This window comes from Ailuropoda melanoleuca, chromosome 4 (assembly GCF_002007445.2).
Source record: "Ailuropoda melanoleuca isolate Jingjing chromosome 4, ASM200744v2, whole genome shotgun sequence".
NCBI classification, from domain to species: domain Eukaryota; kingdom Metazoa; phylum Chordata; class Mammalia; order Carnivora; family Ursidae; genus Ailuropoda; species Ailuropoda melanoleuca.
The window spans coordinates 45,224,015-45,250,401 of record NC_048221.1 but is presented as its reverse complement, the minus strand read 5'-3'; the positions used below and the strand labels follow the sequence as shown (position 1 = coordinate 45,250,401).

At 42.0% G+C, this 26,387-nt stretch overlaps 1 protein-coding gene across 9 annotated transcripts in view; it reads right to left on the bottom strand.

Moving 5' to 3' along the window:
• The window catches only part of ITPR1 (inositol 1,4,5-trisphosphate receptor type 1), a 328,561-nt gene that overhangs the window by 114,778 nt on the left and 187,396 nt on the right, over positions 1-26,387 (bottom strand). For 5 of the 9 annotated variants that reach the window (XR_004624746.1, XM_019800455.2, XM_034658671.1 and 2 more), the window contains 7 exons: positions 24,584-24,704; positions 21,928-22,112; positions 18,068-18,216; positions 16,995-17,106; positions 11,589-11,621; positions 3,719-3,754; positions 2,503-2,553 (listed from right to left, as the gene is read on the bottom strand). Coding sequence is in view for 8 of the 9 variants with exons in the window: in XM_019800455.2 (XP_019656014.1) it covers positions 2,503-2,553; positions 3,719-3,754; positions 11,589-11,621; positions 16,995-17,106; positions 18,068-18,216; positions 21,928-22,112; positions 24,584-24,704 (687 nt within the window). In the remaining variant the exon portion in view is untranslated. The remainder of the gene's footprint in view (positions 1-2,502; positions 2,554-3,718; positions 3,755-11,588; positions 11,622-16,994; positions 17,107-18,067; positions 18,217-21,927; positions 22,113-24,583; positions 24,705-26,387) is intronic. The other 4 variants (XM_034658672.1, XM_034658673.1, XM_034658674.1 and 1 more) reach the window with 4 other exon arrangements.

The window sequence follows — 26,387 nt, the reverse complement described above, 5'->3', positions numbered from 1 at the left end:
AGCATGTGGGAATCTGCCTTTTTTTTTTTTTTTTAACAAGTTGAGATTTATTCCTTTTCTGAAAGAATAAAGACTGATAATTTTAGGTAAAAAGGGAAAAAGAAAATGGACAACATTATAAAAAGTTATGCAAATCCCTAGTGTAAAAACTTAGGTTCGAGAAAAATTCTGTTTTCTGAGCCAGTGGTTTAATTTAGGAAAAATTAAAATCTGCAGAGAAAAGCCTTCCTAATCATTGTGATATAAATTACTCAAGAACACAAAACTCCTCATAGCATACTAGGATCAGCAACCTGATTGCAGAAAAGGGAAAGAAAGAAAAAAAAGACTCCCCAAATAACGTCGCTTCTACAGTTTTAACATTTGGCCATGCAACCTTTTTTTTTTTTTCTTTAAATAGCATTAATTTTTTCCCAGAAGTTTACCCCTATAGTATGCAAACAGATATCAGATTTTTGTCTCTGGTAAGAAATTCCACACATACATTATTACCTAAGACTGAGAAAAGGCAAAGGCCAAGAGTTTCTTTTATAGTAAGTGTCACGACAGTGAAAATGGTAGCTCAATGATGTAGACAAATGAAACCAAGCTCCTACCTTGCAGTTGGGTTCAAACAAGTTTCATTTCTATCAGTTTGACAACCGGCTAATGATATGTGGGGATACAGCCAAGTGCCGAACAAGGCGCTGAGGAGTTAATGTTGCCACATATGCACGGGAGAGAAAAAAGTGACCTTTCTGGCTTCCTAGGTTCCAGCCACTTGAAAATCATGTGCTGCAGGAAAGATCACCCTCTCACATGAGTGGTGAGCCTTTCACACCTTACGCAGCACTAAGGTCACGTCTCAATTTAAAAATACCTTCCTTTTGCTACTATTGTCTACCAAATCAGTTGAGGCATTTCAGTGCGCAAGGTAACTACAAATAGTTAATATCCCTTGTCATATTTCAGCCACTGTGCTAAGTGCTTCATGTGCACAGCTCAGTAATACAGTCCTAAGGGGCAGAGACTATTAGTATCCCCATTTTACAGCAGAAGAAACTGAAGCACAGGGAGGATAAGTAACTTGCTTTAAATCACACGGCTAGGGCTTGTCACAGGGAGGATTGACCTCTCTCTAATTCCAAAGCTTACGGCTTTAGGGAGCATTCAAAACTGTGTCCCCTGAGAACTCAGAGCATGAGGGATGGCTATGGGTCTTTTCCAGCTACTTCCAAGGCCCGTGGTAATTCTTAAAGGACAGGCATGGATGGAAAACACAGGAATGCAAGGGGCCCTTGGTCGCCTAACTGCCAGAGATCCAGGATGCTGGAGGGGAAAGGCTAAATGCCACTTCCCTGGGAGCTATTCTTTGGTCACAGCCTGAGAAAATACAATCGCAGAAGAATGCAAAGAATTTGGGATGTGGTGGGACTGGGCCGGGGCTGGGGCATGTGAGCAGAACAAAGGTGCACCAGGCCACCCATTTATCTCGGGCATAAATCCTCCAGGACACTGATGACCACAATCCAAGGCAGTCTTTGTTATAACTGCTCATGTTCTAAGCCCATGACCTTGGGTAAAGCACCTCATCTTCCTGTGTCTTAGTTTCCTAATGTGAAATGGGGATGAAGGCTGTGTCAGTGAGTTAACGTCAGCATTAATAAAAATTAAATCAATGAGTTAACATATGTAAAAGTCTTAGCACAGTAACTGGCATAACGATCAGTACTCAGAAACCCAGGATATCTGGTTATCTTCCAAAAAGGAGTAACATGAATTGGTCAGCATGCTAATGATGTAGATAAGCCTTGTAGAAAATGGTTTGGCCGTACATAATGAGCACCTAAAGAAAGTATCTATCCTTTGGCCTAAGAACGCCCTTTCTAGGAATCTACCCAAAGACGTACACATTTCTTCATTTCCTCAAGGAAAATATTACCACTCGTTCACTTGCGGAACTTCAGACAGCTATTAACTTTCAGACTTTCAAAGAAAATCATCACATATAATATTAAATAACAATAGCAAGGTACAGAAGGTGTACATTTAAAATAACCCCAAGGACAATGAAAATGTTCCGTGGCACAGATACACACCTGTGTAAAAGAAGCGGGCAGAGGAAGTGTTATATCGTTAGCTGCTTTTATAGCTTAGTGTAATAATGAACTTTTTATTATACTTTTTTTTGCTTATTATAAATTAATCATAATGATCATCAGTGACTTACAAAAGAAAAAGTTTTTTAAAGACTTCACTTAATTAGAAAGCCACTACAGAAAAAGAAGAGAGGTCATGAAAAATTTACTGGTCATCATTTGGACACTGGCAGGGTCTAGGGCCTGAACAGGGAGGTAATAGGTGGACTCACCAGTTAGCCTCACTGATGCAAATGGCCGTGATTGGTCCCGAGCCAATTAATGCTTTAACGATATCAACACCAACAAAAGCTGTCTTTGATTTATGGTGTATGGCTGAGGGAGGTGTTATGGTCATTAGCTCCCAACATCCAAGACTACGTACCCTTTTATGGTCTTCCAGTTGCCTCAGGGGGGGGCTCGGTTCAAGCTCCTGCTAAGCATGCAGAAATTCCATTTTAAGTACAACACTAGGCAGACACGACCATCTTCAGTATCAGTCACAAATAAAATACACCAAGAGCTCATACTGAGCTAAGAGTTACACAAAAGGATTATAGGGCCTTTAAAATTTTCCCCCAGACACATACTAATGCTCAATTACTTTGAATACTGCTTAACCACAGTCCTGCCCCCAACCCTAACACACTATTTAAATCAGCAGGTTTCTGACTTTCTGGCCATATGCTATATTATGGACTTTCACATGACCCCAACAGGGGTTATAATGCAAGACACCAACAGGGCAAGTCCTCACGGCTGATGCATGCATAAATGCACAGCACATGCACCAGAACATGAACGCATACACTTCTGAGCAGACACACACATGGCACCCCCGCTCGCCCCAACCCACCGGTACACAGCATTCTAATCAAAGCTGCTAACGATGACGAGCTCTGATCAGCATATTAGACACTGATCATCATAAAGCAGCCACACTGCAACTCGGCAGCTTGATAATCTGTTTGTTTCATTTTTAAGATCTTCATTAGACTTTTCTCAAATGAAATACACTTCATTCATGCTTTCCCCTACTGTGATTTTAGAATAGCTTCTGAAAGTAAATTCTGATACTTAGAAATATGTCTCCCCAAAAAGCTCCTCTATGCCTTTAGAGGCCTAAATTAATTCTAGTCCTTCGTTTAACGAGTTTAGTGAGCAACAGAAGGACAGAAAGAGTGCCGTGTGAAACTATGGCTTTATTAGTAGCTGTCACCCAAACTATGCATTAATATCCAGAACTCCAAATTTGCGTCATCTCTGCACAGAACCCAGAGTCTATTTTGTACAACAACAGAAAGGTCTTGACATTCCAGAGTTGCTCAACTGAACATTTGAAGACTGAGACAGTTTTGTGTGAAAGCCTTCAGAGAGCCCCATCTCCTCACCCGGAGGCACGCTCTGCTTTAGACCCAGCCACTCAGAACCTCCTTTCTACACTGAGAGCTGCTTCGATTTCAGAAACCGGCTAGAAGACTTCCCTCCTGCGCCTACCACCAGGACAGAAATCTCACCACGACAACTCAAGACACTCAACCAGGACAACTGAGAAGCACCCATATTTGCGGTCACTGCAAATATCGGTGAGCAACACACACCTCGGCGGAGTTCTCAGAATCCGGAGCTTGTGGGAGCTAGTTGGGAATAAAACAAAGCATGTTAGTTATGGTGCTTGAATCTCGTGGGCCACAAAGAAGTCCAGAGACCAACACTCGAGGACAAAACACAGAAGGCAAGATCAAAGATGAGGTGACATGGCTATACCAGGGCTTGAGCAACTGAGGTGAGGATGTACTTTCTCTTTTAAACTGCACTCAATGTGCTGGAAGAAACAATTGGCCTGAAGTACAGAAACATATTTAAAATAGGGAAAGAAACAAAAGACGACTAATGACCAAGAAAGAAATAGATCTTAAAAAAACAAAAAACAAAAAAGCATGGGGGATTGGGATAGACCAGTGATGGGTATTAAGGAGGGCACATATTGCATGGTGCACTGGGTGTTATATGCAAATAATGAATCATGGAACATTGCATCAAAAATTGGGGATGTACTGTATGGTGACTAATATAACAAAATAAAAATTATATTAAAAAAAATATGCCAAAGGAAGAAACACCGCACCCCTGTGTTTTGTTCGTCCACTGAGAGAGAAAAAGCAATCACAGTGCATATCCAAGGAGGTGCAGGGAGGGAGGGGGGTGGGTAATGGTAACAGAGGTCTCAGGGGCACTCCCCTTTCCAGAGGCCCAAAGCTTGTGAAAGACGGCTCCATGCATCTGTCCTCCACAGGGCACGTGCTTGGAGCAGGGAACGATTGATGTCAGAGGTAACCATCAGACCCTACCCAGACCTCCCTGGACCAAAGTCATGCAGCAGGCATGGCTGGCTAGTTCAAGGTACAGTCTGGGACTATGGAATGAGGCCAAGGCTCACGCAGCAAGTGAGTGACCTTGGCCTCCCTCAGCAGTGCTCCAGCCACACAGCATATCCATACTGAGGCCAGAGTGTGGCTGTTGGCTGTTGAGCCAGAACGGGGGCTGAAAGCACAGAAGGACTGACGCTGTGAGATCTGATGGTGTCTCAACCCAGCCCAATGCTACCCCTTTGGTGGTCTGATCCCCAAGATGGAAAAAAATGTTCTTGATATAAGACTGTCATTATATAACTCCGTGGTTTCTCTCTTGTTTTGTATTTCTCAACAGGTAAAATGAAGAAAAGATACAGGAAATCTCTTTAAGTACAAAGATTAAAGTAATTCTCCAAGGACAGTGAGGCATATATGAAGCACTCCTCACTCAATTATGGAAAGAAGAAATTTCAGACATGAGCGTAACTCCACTACCCTCAGGGAAAAAATTTATCTCCAGAGTCTTGAGCTTCCTGTTGGGGTGGGGAAACATACAGTGGCAGGAGGGACTGAAGCATGGCAAGGAAAATAAAAACAGAAGTCAGTTATAGGTCTTTTCAAGACATAAATAATATCGCAACCCAAGAATACACTAACTCTGTTCTTGAATTCTGTAAGCGTTAGGCTAAAGAACTGAAACTGTGCAAACGTATTTGCTATCTCCCTTAGTGCAGAAGGGACACATGAGAAAAACCAGAATTAAAGCAATGGCCCATGTATTTTACAGCAGCCAGAGATATCAATGGAGAAACATGTTATCTTCTACTATTTGCACTGGCTACATTCCCACTAACATATCTTTTATACTGATCCTGTAGAATTAGAACAAAAATATTATAGGCATGGGTTTACTGTAGGAACCCAAAGAGCTACCCTCCTACTCCTTTGCCAATCAAAAGTTAAAGGAAATGAAGAAGACTGAATTGGAAGTGGTGGGGTTTTGTTTTGTTTTTTAAATTTTCTTGTTTGAGAGCTTTGTCCAAAGAAGTACCTTGAATTTCACTTCTAGAACGCCCATAGGTAGTACATGGCTATTTCTTAACCACTCAGACGGTGATTTCTGATATGTTACATAATTGTACACTCACTCTACTGCTTTCCTAAACTACTGTCATGCTTGCTTTAAAATTAATTTCCAAATTAATAATTAAAATTAATTTCCTTTTTTCCTTGAACATTTCATGAAGACTTTTGAGACAACAGAGGATGTTTGCAGCCTCGGGATCCACTAAATAGTGGATAGAAGGACCATCCATTCATGAAAGAGAACAGAAAAACCCAGAGCACGACACAGGGTCATGTGTCCACAGGCTCATCTAGGCCACGGTTCTGTGTGAACCCAAGCCAGGCACTGAGCCTCCCTGGGCTTCCACATTCTGACCTGTAGTTCACGGAGACTGGAGCAGATTTTCTTTAGGATTTCTTCCAGTTAAAACATTAAACAATGCTTGGTATATTTTCAGTAAACTTCATTTCATAATATCTAACAGCAAGTTCCCTAAATATAATACAACTTACTAGGACATAAAATGATTTCAGGCATGGCAAAGGCCAAACCACACCTGGCACTTAATTTGGTAAAAAAAACAAAAGCAAAAACAAAACAAAACCAAAAAACCCCCGATAGCCTTTACAAGCACACCCTTCTAAGAGGATTTCAACTCTATTTCCTTGAGGACGAGGTTATTTTACGGCAGTAAGCTCCAATTTTGAAAAACGAGCATATTTATAATAAGCTACATTGTTCAAATAAGATAATAGCTACATAAATACAATACATAATGCCAAAACCAGAACATAATGCTTAATAATGAAGTGATTTTCTCAGCTTATTTTTATTATCAAGTTAAATTTTTTTCACACGGAGGGTCACCCTCAATGAGTGCACATTAAGGAGGGATGTTTTGAGAAAACGGTCATGTCTGAATTTGGACAAGTCTTGTCTTTCCCACCTTAGTTCCAAGATCAGTCACTGTAGTCAGGTGCTGACCCCTCCAATCAAGGCCAAGCCTCCCAAACCAGCAGGTGATGGACAGTGGTCTGATGCTGCCTGGTTTTGAACTTGGAAACTCACTACTGCGCCCTATTGCCTTTTTGTATTTCTTTACTGATCTTATTACGTCTCCCCAGTGCTTTTAGACTAGGTCAGCAAAATCTAACCTCATAGAGAAAAGATTTCAAACAACTAGCTTTGAAATAGAAATTCGAAATGAATCTCAAGTCACTAAATCCCAACTGGCCATCCTGGATGAAGCCACAAATCAAGGCACCAGAACTATGATACTTGAGTAGTAACTAGGTATGTGCTTGTGAGACATGGACATGCCTGCTTGCAACATGTAACATACCTAACATTTTATCAAAGGATAGATTTCTACTATAAATTAAGGAAATCATACATTCTCATCTTAAAAAAGAAAAAAAGAAGCCCTTAGTCTTCCTAGAGTTACTATTTCCAGTGTATGTACAGTACCCACTCCCAAACATACCTACGTTTCACATATGCCTCCAACAGGCTAGCACAGACCACAGCCTTGTAAAAAACAAAAAAAACAAAACAAAACAAACCACAAAAACAAAAAATAAAAAACAAAACTTTTTGTTTTCTGCTGCCATTAGCAGAAATCATTCCATTAACCACGGGCTTCTAGAATTTTCCTTTGAAAGATGAGGTCTCCTTCCATGAACCATCCCCAGCAGAAGCTGAATACAGTTCAAGAAACGCAAACGTACTATGGCCCTCCTACTCAGCACATCAAAGGGAATGTATGAACTCCAGTACCCCTGAATCGGCCTCCAGTTCCTCTTCACCCACTCAAAACCTCAGAGGAGGGAAACCAACCAACCAGCCAACAGCAAACAGGCTTGCAAATATGTTTGCTGGGACCCGTCCTTCCTGAGCCTTTGCAAACCCACCTTAAGAGACCAGAAAGCTTTAAAGAAAATGGAGCTAAAATATATGATCTAGCATTTCAGCAGAACAATTTTAAACCTTCACATCTGCTAACACAATGCCCTTTATTAATGGCATTTGTTTTTAGAAACCAAGTAAGAAGTAAAAATTTAGTCCCAATGATGCAGTTTCACCTTTACAGAACACGTTCATTGGAATTCAATAGCGAAATTCATTTTTAAAAAACACATTCTGACTTGACTAATTTATACAATTTCAGTCACTGTGGAATAATCTCAGCATCAAAACACACACACACACACACACACACACACACACACACACACACACACACCCTCAACCCCCGCCCCAGTCCTCCTGCAACAGCTTCTGTGTGCTCTGAGTTGAGCTTGCTTGCTGTATAGTTGCTAGTGTCTAACAGTAAACAGCCCCGCTGCATTTATTGGCAATTACTGCTGAAGGTCACACATCAGCAGTGAGCCTAAATTCCAGGAAAAAAAGAAGCTCTTATGTAACTGCCGCCTGAATGTTGGCAGGTGCCCAACCCAGCAGTTCACAGCAATGTAAAAAAGTAGGACACCTCCAGCCTGGGTTGGATGTCATGAGAACGCCCCCTGAAGGTGAAATTTAATAATTCTTGTGATTCTCTTCTCTTTTCTCCCCATCCTGAATTTTACGAAGTTCTCTGTCGGTGGCACCCTTTGCTTGCAGAAGCAGCTCAAGGTGGGATAAGTTGAGGGCTCACTTTAAGCAGGCTGCAGCCACCCTCAGACCAGTGGTGATGCCACTCCAGCTTTTCTGTTGCCATGCAGGAAGGCCAGGCTGCTAGCTGACACCCGTGGTGCTGGAGATTTCATGGTTCCAAGTGACAGTGATGAAATGGGGATCACATCTCAGACACGAAGAAACGCAGAATGTCCCGCTGAGCCGCAGCACACTCTCCCTCACACACCACTCCCCTCCACAGACACACATGTGCAAATGAGCTGCATTACTGTTCTGCCTGACCGCCTCCACCTCGGGTTTGAGCGCTGGACTGAAATCGTCTGTTCGGTTAGCACAGCACTTTACAGTTTGGAAAGGTGATTCACAGGATCACCTGCTGGTGCTACCCACCTGTTGTTTCCTGACCTCCTAAGCTCTTAGGCCATCTCCCTGCTCAGGCAGAAGTTCCCAAATTATGGGTTCGCATAACCCCAGGTACTTCTCCATTCTAGCAATTCTCATGGTTGACCCCTGTCACTGAACATGAATTTCCCCCACAAAACCATGAAATTCAGAAGAGCAGACACTGTACGTATCTGGCGTCACCACAGTCATACCCCTCATACCATGCCCGGAATGTAACAGGCGTTCGAATATTAGTCATATAACTGAGGGTCTTTAGGAGCAATTGGGATCCGCTTAAAGCCAAGAATGGGTAGATAAATGGGTAGATAACAGGGACTGTCTGGGGGTGAAGGAAACATCTCCTATCTTGATTTGTGTGTATACATATGCAAAAATTCATCAAGCTATAAAAGTTAAGAGTGAGCTGAAGGGACACCAAACCAAGTATGCTAGTTTCCTTTTCTCCTCCACCCAATCTGTACCCCCTCAACCAACCCCCCAAGGAAAAGGTAAAAGTAGGGGGGTAGGATGGACACTGTGCCTCTTCATTTGCTGGAAGGAAGGAAGGAAGGAAGGAAGGAAGGAAGGAAGGAAGGAAGAGGGAGGGAGGGAGGGAGGGGAGAGAAAGAAAGAACCAAACCTCCTCTTCCTGGTTTCAATGCAATTTTGTTCTAGAAGACAGCTGGAGGGCTCCATACCATGCCCTTTCCTTACAGGGACTCCAAGACTCTGTCTTCATTTCACTCTGAGCACTGCCAGAGACACAGGGGTGCTGTGCTTTTTCACAAGTCATTCACAGCACATCTCCTTCCTTGAGATGCCCAAGTGGCCTCTATCACCCAAAGGCAGCAGCCCTCCCCCAGTCAGGGTTTCACGGGATCATCATACACGCCTTACACTATTTCAGGGGTGATTCCCCACCATGTTTAGAACTGAACTGGTTTGCAAGTTAGGTGTGAGGCCTTGCCTGTATCACAGGCCAGCATGAACTCTCATTAAGCTTCTGCTGAACCCCAGCTGTGGGCTGCAGGTTTCTACCAGCACACACTGACAAAAGGCTTGGTAGAGGAGAAACCACAGGAACTGCGGTAGTTTCCAGAACAGCCATTGATGAAAAAGGACAATCAGCCATCTCTGCTTAGAGGAACAGATCTAACAGCCTGAGGGACTGGGGACAGAGTGCTGGTGTCCCAGGGCTCTGACGGTTGCCAGGGGTAATAACGAAGAGGGGATCCGCAGTTGCTTCCTCAGGGAATTTTCAAAGAATCCAAGTGGCTGCCAGAACATTCTTCTTTTATAAACAGACAGTATTCTATTTCCTAGAGTATAATTATAAACACACCTGCTCCAACTGTGGAATCTTTCCATAAGCAGCAATAAACTCCCAGCTAGGAGACCCAAGTTCTATCTTGAGCAAGCAAACACATCAACTGATTACTACGGTGCAAAACAGTATATTAATAACATTGCAGACTCCGATTAGGGAAGGTGTTCCTTTCCTGACTTCGTTTGTACTTCAGCAAATAGAAACACAACTTCAGTATTTCAGAGGAAAAGTTCCAATCAGCGAGGCATTTCCAACTCCAGGTAGAAATAAGAGTAATGAAAGGTGCCAACGTGCAAATTCAGTATGAGGTATTTTTCTGGCACAGAAATAACCAGGAAGAGAAAGAACAAGACAGGAAATGGCAAAAATCACTGTAATTAAAGCCATTCATTAAGCCTTTACCGCACAACCTTTTCTCACCTCTATTCATCCCAGACGGCATGGCCTCCTCCCCATCCAAGTCTCATTACTATAAGGAAAGGTCCATGTTTACAGAGTTCACTGCGGCAGGAGAGCACGCACACCAGGAGAGGAGCTGAGCCTGCAGTGTGGCAGCTTTAATTTAGCCACTCTCTGGCTGTGCAAGCGAAGTCCAGTCACTTAACCTCTCTGAACTCCACTCCTAAGGGAACTGAACCAAATTCAGAACCACTTGCTTTCAGTTTTAAGTCTGTGATCTAAACTCTCCTTATGTAAATCTGAACTGTCTCTTAATATTTTTGAAATGATGGATAATAGAACAGACGACGTATTTGCTCTGGTAGCTCTATCCCACCCAGAGTAAGGTATTAATTGGTCTATCAAAGAAGTAATAGATATCTAATGAGGGAGAGCAGGAAAGAGATTTTTAAAAGTCTAATAAAATTTCTTTCCAGGATGCTCAATTTGCCAAGCAATTAAACTCCCTCATTTATATACTGTAATTGTATTACATGTACTGCAACCCAAATATACAGCAGGAAAAGTTGAAAACTATTCACCAAACAAAAAATACTTCAGAGACCCCCAAATCCCAAACAAAATAACCACTCATTGGTCCCCAAGATAATTGTGGTTAAGTTAAAACTATTTTGATATGTAAGTATAGAATCCATCAGACGACATTTAATTTCTTGACCTCTAGGTAGTTTTCCTGGATGAAAAGCCACAGATCTAGTATATTCCTTATCCCATTGTAAGCCTGCAGCTGGACAGTCTCAACAAGCGCTTTGGAATTCACAACGCACTTAGACAAAATTTTCTGTGGTCCCTCATACTCAACACCTTCCAACATGTGGACCAAGAGAAGAGTGTTATTTTTTTTTTACTACTTTCAAACTATTTGAATGCAGTTATTGTTTTGCATTGATGCTTTGCATCCAGACTGAAAGCTCTTTATAAATATCAACAGAGTTTCAGAGATAGGTTAATGACCAGCATCAACCACAAAATCAGTTGAGATTCTAAACCGTGAACGATTGAGATCTTATCACAGTTTAGAAAATCATTATCTAGATTCTGATGGGATCTCCAAGGACAAATGGCAAACAAACTCGTGGGAAATGCTAAGACAGACACAAAGGACTCAACTCACACCCAGAAGGCACACTACACAAAGTCAGATACTAGACGCTGCAGAGACTAGGGACAGACCACAGTGTTAACTGCAAAGGTGTCATGAAAACATTGCCATGGGACATTTAAAAAAAAAAAAATGAAATTAGGACCTCAGCATTATCCAATTCATCAATGGAAATGAGCTGGAAAAGAAAAAAGGGGGGAGAAAAAGAAGGAAATGTTAGGAAATACCAGCAAGCGAAGTGTTAGAAACTTTGTCTTAGCGCTGAGTCTCCTACGTTGGAGCCTTGTTAGATGGGGACCATTTGAAGAGGTGCAGGGGTCTGGGGCACAAACCACCACAGCTCACAGTGACATCTGCTCTGCACCGCACCACTCAGGATGGGGGCAGGATGCTGCCACACTGTGTTCACAAGGCAGCTACCAAACCTCGGAGGTCACTTAACCAACGGCTCAGAGGTGCACCTTCCCACTCTCTTGCAGATGTGAAAACCTGAACTGAGCTGCGAGCAAGGGCAAATTACCCAATCAAGAACTATGTTCTTTTGGAAGAGGGTGGGAAAGAGGAGAGCCAAGGACTACAGTTGGATCAACGAAGCTTAGGAGAAAATTCTTTCTTTCGATTCATTTTACCATTCAGTAGGGATCTGGGGTTCAAACTGCAGTTGGGCTAAATCAGAACCAGGTTCCATTTCAGCAAATAGTATGACAACATATCCTAAGAGCAGAAGCTTCAAATCCCGGTACTATTGTTGATCAAAAAAACCACATTTCCCTCCAAAGATGATTGGAGCCAATTCAAGTGATATTAGTAACAAGTAAATGATTAGCATCAAGTTCAAGAAAAAGAAAAAAACTAGAGCATTAATCACAGTTGTGCTTGATTAAAAGGGGAGAGATGCTCCTCAGTTATTTTTATTCTGCTTTGTTAATAGTACTTTGCAAATCTAAGCTCCTTATTAGAAATCCTGGTAGCTGGAAATGCTAATATTTTATTCACCTAGAGAAAAGAACCATTGGTAATTAACAGGTACTGTCAAATTGTATGAAATGAAAACCCTGACATCACTTGAGGTCAATAACTCTCTAGTAGTAAAACAGCTACTACTATTCAGAAGAGAAAATAGATTTTAAATAAATTCTGAGATACCCTTTTACATTAATTCTTGGCTTCTGATTTTCTTTCCAAAGCTCTTTGACTAACAAAAAAGCTACAACAGACTACAGAGAAGCCAATATATAACATAAGTATGCTATCTTTTCAAGCTGGGTCTAAGGGCGTTCAGATGTTTTTTGAGTTATAGAGAGATACAGATTAAATTTTCAAGATGTTTAGCTATGGGGAGTTTTTTGTTTTTGTTTTTTAATGAAGACATGGTTTAATTTGTGGATTAAAAGCAGGCATGTGATATGATGAGCGCTGGGTGTTATATTCAACTAATGAATCATTGAACATTATATCAAAAACTAATGATGTACTATACCTTGGCTAATTGAATTTAAATTTTAAAAAAAAGCAGAGTTTAGTAGGCATTGTAGACAAATAGTAGTTGTAAAGTCCTGATATAATTTTAGGGTTCATTAACCTTGAAAACACAGGATAGCAAGACATTGTAAGCATCATACAAAAACATATTTCACCGTTATTTTGGTGATCATTTTTAATATTTATATTTACCACTCTATGAGACAAATATTCACTCCTGCTCCTTTGCATTTTAGAGACATAATAAAGATGATTTTTTTTATTCCNGTCTCTATGAGACAAATATTCACTCCTGCTCCTTTGCATTTTAGAGACATAATAAAGATGATTTTTTTTATTCCTAAATGAGCATGATTAAATTTTTGTGATAATCTTCTAGGAGCCCCAAGCTTGGTGTCCTTTGTGATAGTTCTTAGGCACCTGTCAGGGAGCTGACCAAGACAGGAGGACTGACCACTGGCTACTCACCGATTTGACACGTTCTTTTGGGACCTGACCAGAACCACAAGTTGTGGAGGACCCTGACAATCATAATTTGTAAAGCCAGTTGGCATCAAGTGGAGACTGCTTTCAATTAGGTGAGACATCACAACTCAGCTGACGATGAGATGTTTAAATTTCGCTACGTGCGGTGCTGTCAGGGCCGCTGGTCCATGTCATTTACATAATGAAGTAACATGATCGAAACTTAAATGTTACACTTGTAGGTGGACTTCAAAGCATTCAAATGGTGTCAATCACCAATGATACAGTGGAGAAGACTCTGAAGTCAGAGTTTTCCGGTTTGAGTTCTTGGCTCCCCCATCCCTGTGTGGCCTTAGGAGTTTCTGAACCTCTCTGAGCCTGTTTTTTTCCCCCATGTATAAAATAATTAATAACAATACTACTATCTCTGAGGCTGACCTAAGGTAAGACATAATGTTTAGTAGAGTGGCTGGCACACAACAAGAAGTCAAAGAATGTTATTGTTATTTAAGACATACTTTAGGACACTCATAGGTACATAAGGCATTTAAAAAATGTAAGCCGGTGTTACATTTTATGTTTTAGTCTATCTGGTAATATGGGTGGCAGTACTCAGTGGCTTTTTTTCAGACAAGTAGATGCATTCAAGCACATTGATATTTCAACATTTTTTAACAGGATAATAAAAAATGATCTCAACTTTCATTTTCATCTGTGACCTTGACAATCCTAAATATTGAATGAAAACACAGAGATGAATAAAGGCATCTATGTCTCTTTAAGGATTATGGCTTAAAAGACAAGAAAACTTGGGCCCACAGACAGGGTGGACCCCACCTGAGGGGTGGGAGAAAAGGGCAGTGCACTGGGAATTGGGGCCCCTGGCTTTCAGTCTTGATCCTGTCACACACTGGCCACGTGACCTTGGGAAGTCACTTCAGCTCTCTGCCATGGCCTCCTCGTGTGCAGAGGGAGGGTGGGACAAAGCGATGCCAGACCAGACTATGGCCATGAAGACTCAGGACAGGGCAGGGAGGCAGAACAATTCTGGACATCCCAGGAGGGCATTAGTCATGGGACAAATTCCACTTAAGAGACAACTAATAGGAAAATTGGGCCAGGAAGACGGAAATGACCTCACACTTGCCCTTGTGCCCTGAGCATCCAGTCCAAAGAACACCTCATTTATTTTATCAACCAAAGCCAACTGGTTTGCCTGAGAAAGGTTAGTTCTTTGGCTCTGGGCTCCTTCCACCCTCGAAAGAGCTGGCCTGCCCCATACGTCATGCATCTGTAGTCAAACAGGGACAGCCGGCAAAGCATCAAAATCATTTTCAAAAAGCCTTAATAAAACAGGACAAATTTAATACCCACTACCGATCGGAAGAAATGGAAATAGTTTAGCACAACCCCCCACTCCGACTCTTTCAAGTTCAATTAAGTCCATAGTTAAGTAGCATTTTCCCACATAGCATAGGGCCAGAAGCATTCTAAGTATGTGCTATAGGTATTGAAGCTGTTGACTAACATGGGTTTCTGGAATGTCTTCCTTGGTTGCATGGCATTTCCCACATTTGCCTGTGGTATTTTCACTTTCGTGAAGGGGGATGACAGCCCCAACCAGACTGGAAAGACATGCCATATTTCCTTTAAGCCTCTCTCTGCTTGGGTGTGGCTAATTTCTTCACCAGCTGAGAAAAACAATGTGAGCCAGGGCCTAAGAACCTCTTCTAAACTCTGACAAGTTACTCTTTCATAGTGACCTCCTCCTACTGCGTTCTTAAAGCCCCAGGCTCTATCATTTTCCGTGAACTTTATAACAGACAATTTTACAACATCTCAGATCCAGTATCTCCCATGGTCTGTGATGATATTCTCCCAGTTAGCACCAACAGGCAGGGAAAGCTGGTGGGGAAGCATACCTTCTATGTGGCCCGAAGACCCTGACATACTTAGATGCCAAGCAACAGACCCGACTCCCAGCTTTTCTACTTTCCATGATATTAAAAACAAAAACAAACAAAAAAACTTGAGAGACATGGAAGTCTAATCACAACTTGTAACATTCGTGGGAGTAGGGCCACCAAGTTTACTATAAAAATCTGAGTCATAGAAACGAACAGATAGTCTAAAGAAGAAAAAACTGGTCTCTACCTTTTAAAATCAAGTTTTATGCCTCCAAAGCTACAAATATATTCACAGCTGGTTATGGCCCTTTTGGTGGATTTTATCTTATTATGAAGAGTGAATTTCTGTAACTAGAATTATATTTTTAAAACATTTTTTAAAGCTCACTTTAAGAAAAATAAAGATCTTGTGAAATAAATGCTGCTTGTTTGTCTGGTGCTCTCCGCTATCAGCCTTTGCCTGTTCTTCTTTCTTCTTGTTTTAGTGCAAGATCTACACACATGTCTCTACAGGTGTTTGGATGAACAGGATATCTCATCATTTCTCATTTGTACAAAGGGTCTTCACTTCAATCATTTATAAACTCTTTTCTTGCAGGTTTCTGCCACAAAGTTCCTACTGAGTTATAGATACTTATTTTCTAATTAGTCCACAATCATCTTTTAATTTATGTATTTTTAAAATTCAGAGTGACATTTCAAAGCTGTGTGATTTGGCGATAGTGAAGGAATGTATACAGCAAAAGGGCTTATGTACTTTGCTGTTTTCTTTTTATTATCCAAAGATTTTCACATGTGAAACTATTCTAATATTTGTATAAGATATTGCTTAGGTCAGAAGTCAAGATCCTTACAGACTTCTATACTTGAAATAACCTGGTTGCCACCACACACTTTGACAAAGAAGGCTGTGATTTCATTGTCAAGGCTTCTTCACAGAGATGAATCAGTGAGTTACTGGGTATTTTGACAAATCAATGACATGAGTGGATTTACCCACTCAGAAAATGCTACTAACATGACTAGGAGACCATTAGTAAACATACTACCTTCAAATAAAAACTGGGGGGATTTTAAATCCAGGCCCTCTAAATTTTTAAGGTGGGGGGGGCTGAAAGGAGGGGTGATGAGATTGTTTTTATCCCACTTGGCCCCAAATCGAAAGTGTGAGACATGGTCTCTGCACATCCTTGCTCACTGCCTATGCCAAGAAGCTGGCATGTCCCAGGGATTGCCCGTTTCCCAGTCTGAGCTAGAAAGGGTCATGTGTTTGCCTGCCCTAATTCCAGTTAGAACTGGAGAGAGTTTCTTAGTACACTGGAAGGACTGTGCAACATCTCATCAGAAAGAAGCAAGTAAACCCACAGGTATGCCTAGATGGAACCCAGAAGTCGGGAATGCCTGCCTTGATACACAAGAGGCATTTGCATTCCCACCGGGAATTTAGATGAAATACCTTATTACTATTTTCCTGACATTAGATTACGTGGCAAGCAGCCTATTAAGACAACTAAGTATACGTGATTTTTAGAAGAGAAGGCATATGATTTAGCTACCTTTCATGATAGGATACCTAGCTTTAAAAAGTAAAAAGTCCCTTCAGTCAGTATGCCTGAACTATAGTGGATTTCTAGCCCATGATCCCACTTCAATTGAACAGCAAGACCTTGTCTTGACAGGTGAATAAAATGCAGTACCTTTTCTCCATAGCCTCTATCTTTGGTCATCATTTCTCGGAGGGTCTGTAGGACCTTAATGCAGAGTTTTTCCTCATTCTCCTCTAGCAACTGTTTAGTATGCTTTATTAACCTGAATGGAGGGGGGGGGAAACCATGCATTAGGTCCCTGAAATGATCTTTCAATTAAACAAACACACACACAATCACTTCACAAGCAACTTAAGTAGTCAGTTAATGAACAAATATTTATCAAGGATCCCAAGTTAAACACGCTTGGGGGCATTCACTGGAGTGAGAACAACCCGCTAGTGTCTCAAAAGTGTCTCAACAGTGACATCCGCTGGTCAGTAACAGCAAAAGGGCACACTGGGCAGGATTTTACCACACAGGATGAGGAGAGGACAGCAGGAGGAGAAATAGGACAGAGGTCCACTCAAACCTGTTAGTTTATAGAATATGGCTTTTTATCCACTAAGAAGTGCTGGTAACATGGCTAAAATATGCCACCAGTATGAAAAGAACCTCACAAGGATGATTGTTAAGGCGAACAATCACTGTTCATTCACCCACAGTCTTGTCCTTTGAGGGACCCAGGGTCCTTTGAGGGGCTCAGAGGCAGAGCCCACTTGCAAGGTCAAGCTCAACCCACCTTAGGATAAAAATCAAATGGAGACTTCCAGTCATGGAACCAGCTGTTTCTTTTACATCATGCCCCAAGGCATAAACTAAGAAACTACAAAGGTGTTAGGAAAAGACCGAGGGGTCCTGGTAGGTCTGAGCTTTTTGAGGGCAGAAAGGACATGACCTTTCTACACCTGTATGGCAGCCCACGGCGGGCAATCCGTCAGGGCCCGGGCACAGAGGATGATTGGGCATGCGGTTAAAAGGAGAAAGTCTCACCAAAAACAAGTGTCAGTAAGTACAACCGAACCCACAAACTTACTTTAGAAAGGTCAGAACGGGACTCTAACACATGACCTTGTACTCATCAAAGTCAAAAACCAGGCCAGCGTCTGCTTCTTCACGAACAAGTGCTTTGTCTGGTCAGCAGGGCTCTGCAACCGACCACCCCAGAGCGAGAGGCTGCTTACTTGCAAATGAAGCCACCACTTTCGCACTTTCTTCTGGCATCTGTGTTCTCTGGGAAAAGCAGCTCAGGTCTGTGGAGCACATCCACAAGCACAGATAACTCTGCCTGGACCAGGGGCCTTAGACGGTCCTCCAGGGCTGAGACGATGTCCTGGAAAGGAAGCACAGCTTTGGCGAGCAGCTCAGGCCGAGGCTGACTACAGGAGAGTGAGAACATTCATTTCTGACCTCAAAAACGACCACAAGCTAGGCTAGGTTAGAGCACCGTTAGAACTGTCCAGTATTTATCTCAAATTATTAAACATTGCCCCAGGGGTATATGAAGCCACCACCCCTGATGCAGAGGACCAGGTAAAAACAGCCCCACCAGCCTTTCTATTGTGATGATCCTTATGCCACTCAAGGGATCATTCCACTTGTTTTAAAATACGATGCAAAAAGTACATTTGACAACATGGAAAAATGTCTACAGTATGAGCGTAAAAAAATGGTGAAACAACAGCATGGACTATATGATCTGATTTTTTAGAAACAACACCACTATCTAAAGGATATATACCAAATATCATCAAAACATCATTACTGGTTTTCTCTGGGTGGTGGGATTGCAGGTGGTTCTATTTTTCTTCCATAAATGGGTACTTGTGAGTACTGTCAAATTATGTCCAACGAGCATGAATTATTCATATAATAAAAAGTCATACAAAAATGAGCACACAAATGAATGAACATGCTGTATCAACATGCTAAGTACATGTACCCTGATAGCATGATGGTCTTCAAATGCAAAACACATAGCTGTAGGAGAGGAAAACAGAGAGAAGTTGAAAGAGCAGCAAAAACAACACAACAAACTCCATATAAAAGCAAATGGCAGAAAACAGATGAGAAATTACTTCAAAAGATGCTAAAGTCAGCTGGATGGCTTGGTAACTTGGAACCTAACTGGAAGCATTTGCTGGCTAAGACAGGGGCTGAACACAGCATGGTGGATAATACAGGAAAGCCTAGTTAACCACGGAGATCCGCATAGGAAAGGCCACTTAAATGCATTCAACTTAACTCTAGACCCAAATTTCATAGGGAATGGGCAATAAAGAATTGAATTATCTGTTACCCCAAAACAAAAACTAAAACATGTGAATATTATTTATTTTATATTTAACAAAATTCATAATCACTCAAAAAGAGTTAGGATGTGTAAAGAGTGCATGAATCAGTCCAATTATTTTTTGGGGGGGGGCAATTTTCCCAGCAGCAGTACATTGCAATACCCCTTCAGTCATACTGACATTCACAGCATATTCAAAAAGAGTGTCATTTTTGCAAAATTCTCTCAGTTTCCTCTTTGAAAGCACCTGAAGTTCTCTTCTTCAGTAGTTACTGGTCCTAACTTTGTCTAGAGCATTTGCAGGGGGTTGAAGCAGTTCTTTAACATCGTATTCATAAAATCCTGCATCTTTTGCAAGGTTTGAACTTTACACTGCAATTGATTTGCATCGTATTGTCAAATGTTTTAACATTGAGCAATCGAGGAGAGACCAACAGACAAAGATGGTGAAGTGATGGGCAGGGAAAGATACTGGTGTTAAGTGAGGGGGATGCCTCAATGGGGATTAATTATATAAGCATTTGGTCTGCAAGTGAATGTTCTTATATTATGGTAACTTCTGCTGTCCTAGGCAATCTTATAATTACAGGGACTCAGAAAATAAATCATTGCATAATGAGGATCCTTTCAGCTACTACTCAAGTCTTCATAACAAGCATTAGCGAGGCTTACATATTTTATTTTATTCCCCAAGAATATGCATAATAAATCCAAGAAGAGGACAAGAAACTGGTGTGCTTGGCTGCAGATAATTTATTTAGTTTGAACAGTAAAATACACTGTGCTTTCAAAAAGTTATGAATCTATAATATCCCTCCCTTTTAAAAATATAGAGTCAAGTTAGCACTCTATCTGAACTAAATTATCTTTGTTTAACACTGGGTCTGTCACAGTAAGGATGAAATTCTTTCCCTGACCTAAGAACTCTTTCCTAACTCCCCAGCTCCAGGGGCTCCAGCCGCACTAGCCTTCCTTTGGCCTTTCAATGAGTCACATTCTGTCCCATATAATGTCCTTTTCACATGCTGCTTCCTCCCTTCTATTCCTTTCTTTAATAAGTCCTACATTCCTCTGATCTTGGTTCAAATGTCACTCCTGAGCAAAGCCTTCTTGGATCACCATCTGGGCACGATGAGGGTCCTCAACAGCCCTCCATAGCACTACTCACTTCTCTGCGGCATTGTCTCTCTTGCCATCTTACTTTTATCCATGTGATTAGCTGACTAATGTCTATCTTCCTTCCAAAACTTGAGAATCCATGACAGCAAAGATCATTTGTGGTTTCACTCACCACCGCATCCCTGGTGCCCAGCATGAGTGGAGCTGATGAATGCATCTCTAGGCAGGTTGTACAACCTCACAGAGATTCATTTATTTTATCTAATGATAATTATTACAGTCCTAACAGCAATGACAATAACAGTAATAATCATAATAGCAGCTGTCATTGGTCAAGTGCTCACTACACTCCAGGCTCTATTCTATGCTGTTTACGTGTACTGTTTTCCCAAAATGGCCGCTGCAATATACCTTCGCTTGCACCATCTTCTACACTGCATCACTGACATCCTTCCCATCAAATGGTGGTCTATATCCCCTTCCCTTGAAGCTCAGTGGACACTTGTGACTGCCTTGACCAACAGAATCTGACAAAAGTGATGCTGTGTGTGCTATAAAGGCATTACAGCTTTCACTGTCTCTCTTTCTCTCTCGAGATGCTGATCTTGGGACCCAGCCACCAAGTTGCAAGCAAGCACCGACCACATGGGGAAGCTACATGTAGATGCTTCAGCTGACAACTCCAGCTGGGGTTCCCAACATCAACTGCCAAACATGTGCAAGACTGCAAGATGAGTCCAAGCTCAGCTGCCATCTCACTGCAGCTGCACTCAAGACCCTGAGCAAGAAACACCTTAGTGAGCCCAGCCGACCTCTAGAACAGAGGGAAATAATGGCTGTTGGGATTTTTTAAGCAGGCACGGATAAGGGCAATACTTTATCAGCCTTGCAATCCTCACATCAACCCCCCTGCGGTAGGTGTTACTATTATCCTACTTCACAAATGAGGAAACCAAACCACAGAGCAATAAAGTAACCTTCCCAAGGACACACCATTTCTAAGCAATGGAATCAGGATTTGACCCCAGGCGCTGGCCTGAGATCATGCCCTTAAACACCGCAACAGACCCATCTGAAGTGTCTGACAATCTCCAACTATGGCCCGTGTACTACCCGTAAGAGAATCCCTTGAGGAGCTTGCTAAAGGAAGATGTCAATGTTAAGATGTGTAAGTGTTTCACGAACACCTAATACTCACTACTCTCCCCTTAATAAAGGGACAGATGTCTTCATAGGTGTTAAGAAAAAAGTATAATCCAGGTAGAATTTAGTAATACTTTTATTTTCAGTTGGTTCATTCTGATAGAATGGAGCCCTCGTGCCCTTATTCTAAGTATCCTTTTTGTAATACTTAAATATTCCTTCCTGGTAAAAGCAGAGTCCCCATTCTACATAAAGCAATCTATAAATCTATGAATAACCTTTACAGACCATGACTTTGCCAGGAGCTTTTCTCTTCCCAAGTAGCTTTGCATTCTTGGTCCTACATATATTACTGTGCTTGACTAGCCACTCACATGCTGACATCTGTCTATGGACAATCTTGGTTTTTCTCTGGCCCATGGAAACACTGTTGTGTCGGAATCACCTTAGGCCAGGTTCAGGTTCACTCGTCTCTGGGCCAGGCATTACCTGCAATCTCTCAATGATATTCCGGTAGTCTCTAGAAGCCGCCAGAACAGAGTCTCTGCGAGCTGCATTGCGGGCAGTCAGCCGCCAGTTCATGGCAGTTTTCTGTACGATGTTGTGGGACTTCAGGAAGAGGTTGTTGACTTGGCTGTCCAGGTCCACAGGAATAGCAATGGCCCGGCTCTTGGCTACACAGAAGAAAGATGACTCATGAGTCTCCAACTTGCATGGGAGATACCCCAAAGACAGACTTAACACCCTCATCACCCCTCAGGCAGATTTCTCCATGCCCATATATGTCACTTGCATGGCACCGAATGTGCAAGTTGAGGAGCTCAAATGAACTTGATTTTCAGTGTGAATTCTGGGGGGCAGTAGCTCTGAGGTATGTAAACATGCTCTAAGGTCAAAGTTCAGGCAAGTCAAAGTTAAACTTCAATGGGTTTCCTCAATGACTGGCATCTTAAGATCTCCCATGTGTTCATATATTTTAAGAATTATCCAGATAGGGAATTCATTTGGCCAAAAAACTATTTTTCCAAAAATTTTCTCTCAGTGGTATTCTATACAACAATCTACAACATGCCAGTTTAAGCCAAACATAATGCAAAAGATGACATTTACAATAACATAAGCTACTCTTTCCATTTAAGCTCTTCTCTTCCCCTCTTAAACTCCAGTCTAATCATGAGAAAAGGAACAATCTAGCCCACAGGGGGGGACATTCTACACCCGACCAGCACTCTTCAAGACTGTTAATGTCATAAAAAACAAGGAGAGTCTGAGGCACTATTGCAGCTCAGAGGGTCGACTGCAGAGGCATCACAACTAAATGCAGCCTTGGAGCCTAGACTGAATCCTGAAACAGATAAAGGATGTCAATGGAAAAAGTGGTGCCAAGTCTGGAGTTTAGTTCATAGCAATGGGCCAATATCAGTTTTGTAGTTTTGACAAAAATACCCTGTGTTGTAAGATGTTGACTGCAGGGGAAACCGGGAGAGGGGCATATGGCAACTCTGTGTGTTATCCTGGCAAATTTCCTCTAAGTCTAAAATTAATGCAAAATAAAAAGTTTAATTAAAAAAGGAAAATAACTAAGACCAACAATTCTTTTTTTTCCCATATGGAAAAATCCAACAACCTCCAAAAAACAAGACGACTTCCTGTCTTCAATGCTTCATAAGACCAGAAGCAAAGAAGGTGCCATATTACCTGTATCTAATTGTAAAAACGCCAGCACCCTGGAAGAAGCAATATGAGAAGCAATTGTTTACATCCAATTAAAAAAAGAAAAAAACAACCAAACCACACAGTGTGGGGAAAGGAACCTTCAGCCAGCCAACAAATTTCTAACACTTTAATAAAAGCAAGTGAGAAATTTGGGGAGAAAATACGAATACTATAAAAATAAAAAGCAGGATGCACAGTGTACATTCGGCTAGAAATAATGTGCCTTGGATACTCCCTTTTGAAGATAAACCATGAAAATAGTGAACTTTGGTATGGTTTTATTCAGGAAGGGTTATGCCCCATGGAGCACATGTCTGAATTCCTGGGGTGCTGTGCTGTTCTCATGCTCCGCCACTTCACAGACATCACCTCCCTCGGTCTTTTCTCATCAATGCCAAGCCAGTTAAAACATTTCATCTCCCTGATGGGCGGTGGGCTGGTCAATTGGGCAACCTGACCAAATTTTACTCAACAACTTCGTAATGCGTGAACCTATATGGGCAGAGTGGCAAGTTTTGGGGGTACTGTCTCAGAGCCTAGGTTCTGAGATATCATATCATGAACCTATAACGTACACACTTTCGAAAGCCTCATCTCTTATTGTGAAATAGCGCTCTATAAATAATAAAAAGACACCAACACCTACCACATGAGAGTCAAGGAAATCAGGATGGGAGGACTGAAATCAGGGAAGTAACCTTAATAAACACCATCTGTATTTGCTGGACAGCTACTCAATAGTGCTAAGAACCCCACCCGCCTCTTCTGCTGCCCATCTGCAGGGATCTTAAATAGCTACTATGAGGAGATAACTCTTAAATTTAGGCAGGAAGATGAACCCCTTGCTTAACATTTACGAAGGGGAACAGGGCCAAGGAAGAGAGTTTGATTAAGTCAGGGTGAAAGGAGCAGTAATTTTCATGACTTCCAGGGTGACATGTGAGGGTGGGGAGGAGAGAAGGGAGCACTATTTATCACTGAGAGGCAAAAGGGATCAGGGTACCATTTCTGAGAAAGGATGTTCCTTGGGATTGGACGTGTGCTTCACAGGAGGAAAAGTTTGCCTAGGGTCAAATACACTTACGGGAGTAAACAAATTTGTTTCTTGAATGAGAGACTTCACAGAGCCTTGGATTAGTTTGTGCGCACTGTGACTTCCCAAGAGTTGCTAACATTGCACCATGGACTCTTATTTTTCAGAGCCTAGCTTTCTTTGGGACTTACTGGCCCTTAACTTTAGGAGATGCTGGCTTGGTAGATGAAAGCAAGGGTTAGCAATCAAAAAGACCTCCATTCCAGTTCTGCCTCTGTAACCTCTTGAGTGCAGAACTTCAGAAGAGAAGAACAAGTGCTCAAGAAACGGCCGTCTTGATTACTGTCAGGCAATTCACTTTCATCGCGTTCAATCCAAACGGCACTGATATCTTACCTACGTCAGAGAGCACCCGAATACAGCTCTCCACAGAGGCTTTTTGGCTCGGCATTAACCAGTTGCAGTGGTAAACCCTGAACACACCTTGCAGCAGTTGCACAAAGACAGGCTGGCGAGTCTGCAAGGAAGAGAGGCCAAGAGACAGGCGGTATGACTTTTCTGTAGATCACTGATAGGCTGATCAGAAACAGACATTGCACTGAACTGTGGGTTAATGGTAATGGACCCTTTGCAAGAGTGGGAAGGGGTGACCAGTTATAAGCAGGATTCTAGAAGCTGCCTAGCCCAAGGAAGAAAAAATCAGAAGCATCTTACAACATCTACAAACTTGATGCCATCCAAGTCTGACCAGAAGGATAAATAGTGGCATCAACGTCTGAAAACTGGTATTCTTGTCAGGTTACCAACTGGCTACATGACTTCAGGCAAATGACCTCACCTCTCTGAGCTTTCACTTCATCCAATATATAAAATAAGTGGATTGTGGCAGATCGACCCAAAGTTCTTTGCAGACATTATTTCCTATAAGCAGAACCTCTATATTTAATCAGCAAAAACAAACTGATGGGTGGATCTTACCAAGAATGCATACTTATTTCTAGCAGTGTGTCAATGATATAAACAGAGGACAGTTCCGATGGTTACTTGTTCAAAGTATTCATTTTACTACAGATGAGTTAACTGTATGGTAGGATCTATTCCTATGACTGTATAAATCTGTACTCTTTTTAAAATAAGAGAACTCCAACATTTACTTCCTCAGTTTGACAGTGATTTCCGAATGCATGTCAAAGTTATAATTATGGTCTCTGTCCAAAGCTACCCGACTCAGGGTAGCTTTAACCTGCAAGGCAAACACTCCTGTGTACAGTGAGCTACTCCACAGGTTTTTAGTTTGGGGGAAGAAGACTGGCATAGTCCCTCCAAAACACAGTGGGAGTTACTAAAGCAAAGAAAAAAAGTATTGAAAAACTCTAGAGAGGTTTCTGAGATGGAAGAAATACAATGCAAAGTGCTGGGGTGGGCGGGAAGGAACTCTAGTAGAAGAAAATACAACAGGTTAATAAAAATTCAGAGCCTCTTCTATGAACGCTGTTCGGGTAACTTACTAAGTGCCACGTATTTCAAGGGAAAGTTCTTCTAGAACCTCAACTAACAATCCTGTGGCAAACAAACTGCCTTAATGCTATAAATACAAACCAGAGGCCCAGAAAGGTTACAAGAAAGTACACAGAGGGTTTGGCAGAGCACGGAGTCGCCTTCAGGGCTCTCTGACGCCGACAGCTTGCGCTCTTTCCACCCAGTTCACCTGCAAACCAGGATCTCATTGCTTTCTTCAGCAAGTACTTTCTGTTCTATACCTCACAGCCACCCAAGACCGCAAAGTGCCTGCTAACAGAGGACAGGATCATAGAGGCCTGAGAAATTGGCTGAGAGACCCTGACACTAAGCTCCCGAGCACAAGGGTTCCAATGAGAGAAGCCATGTATGGAGAACACTTCCCACATGCCAAGGGCTAAGTGCTCTCTGCCTCTATCACTGAACCCTCACCATGACATGAGCAAGTAAACAGTGGTATTATCATTCGCCCTGCTGGCTCGTATGTGCTAGAATTGGGATGAGAACCCAACATCCAAACTCAAAGAAAGAAGTATCCTTTGACTAAATTAATTCAACTGAACCAATATTTGTTAGGCCTCTGCTCTGTTCCCATCTGACCCCTGGATAAACAAAAGATGAATAAACTGGCCAGGGTAGCTGCCTCCTAATTACCCATTCCAATGGGCAACCTGGGGGCATC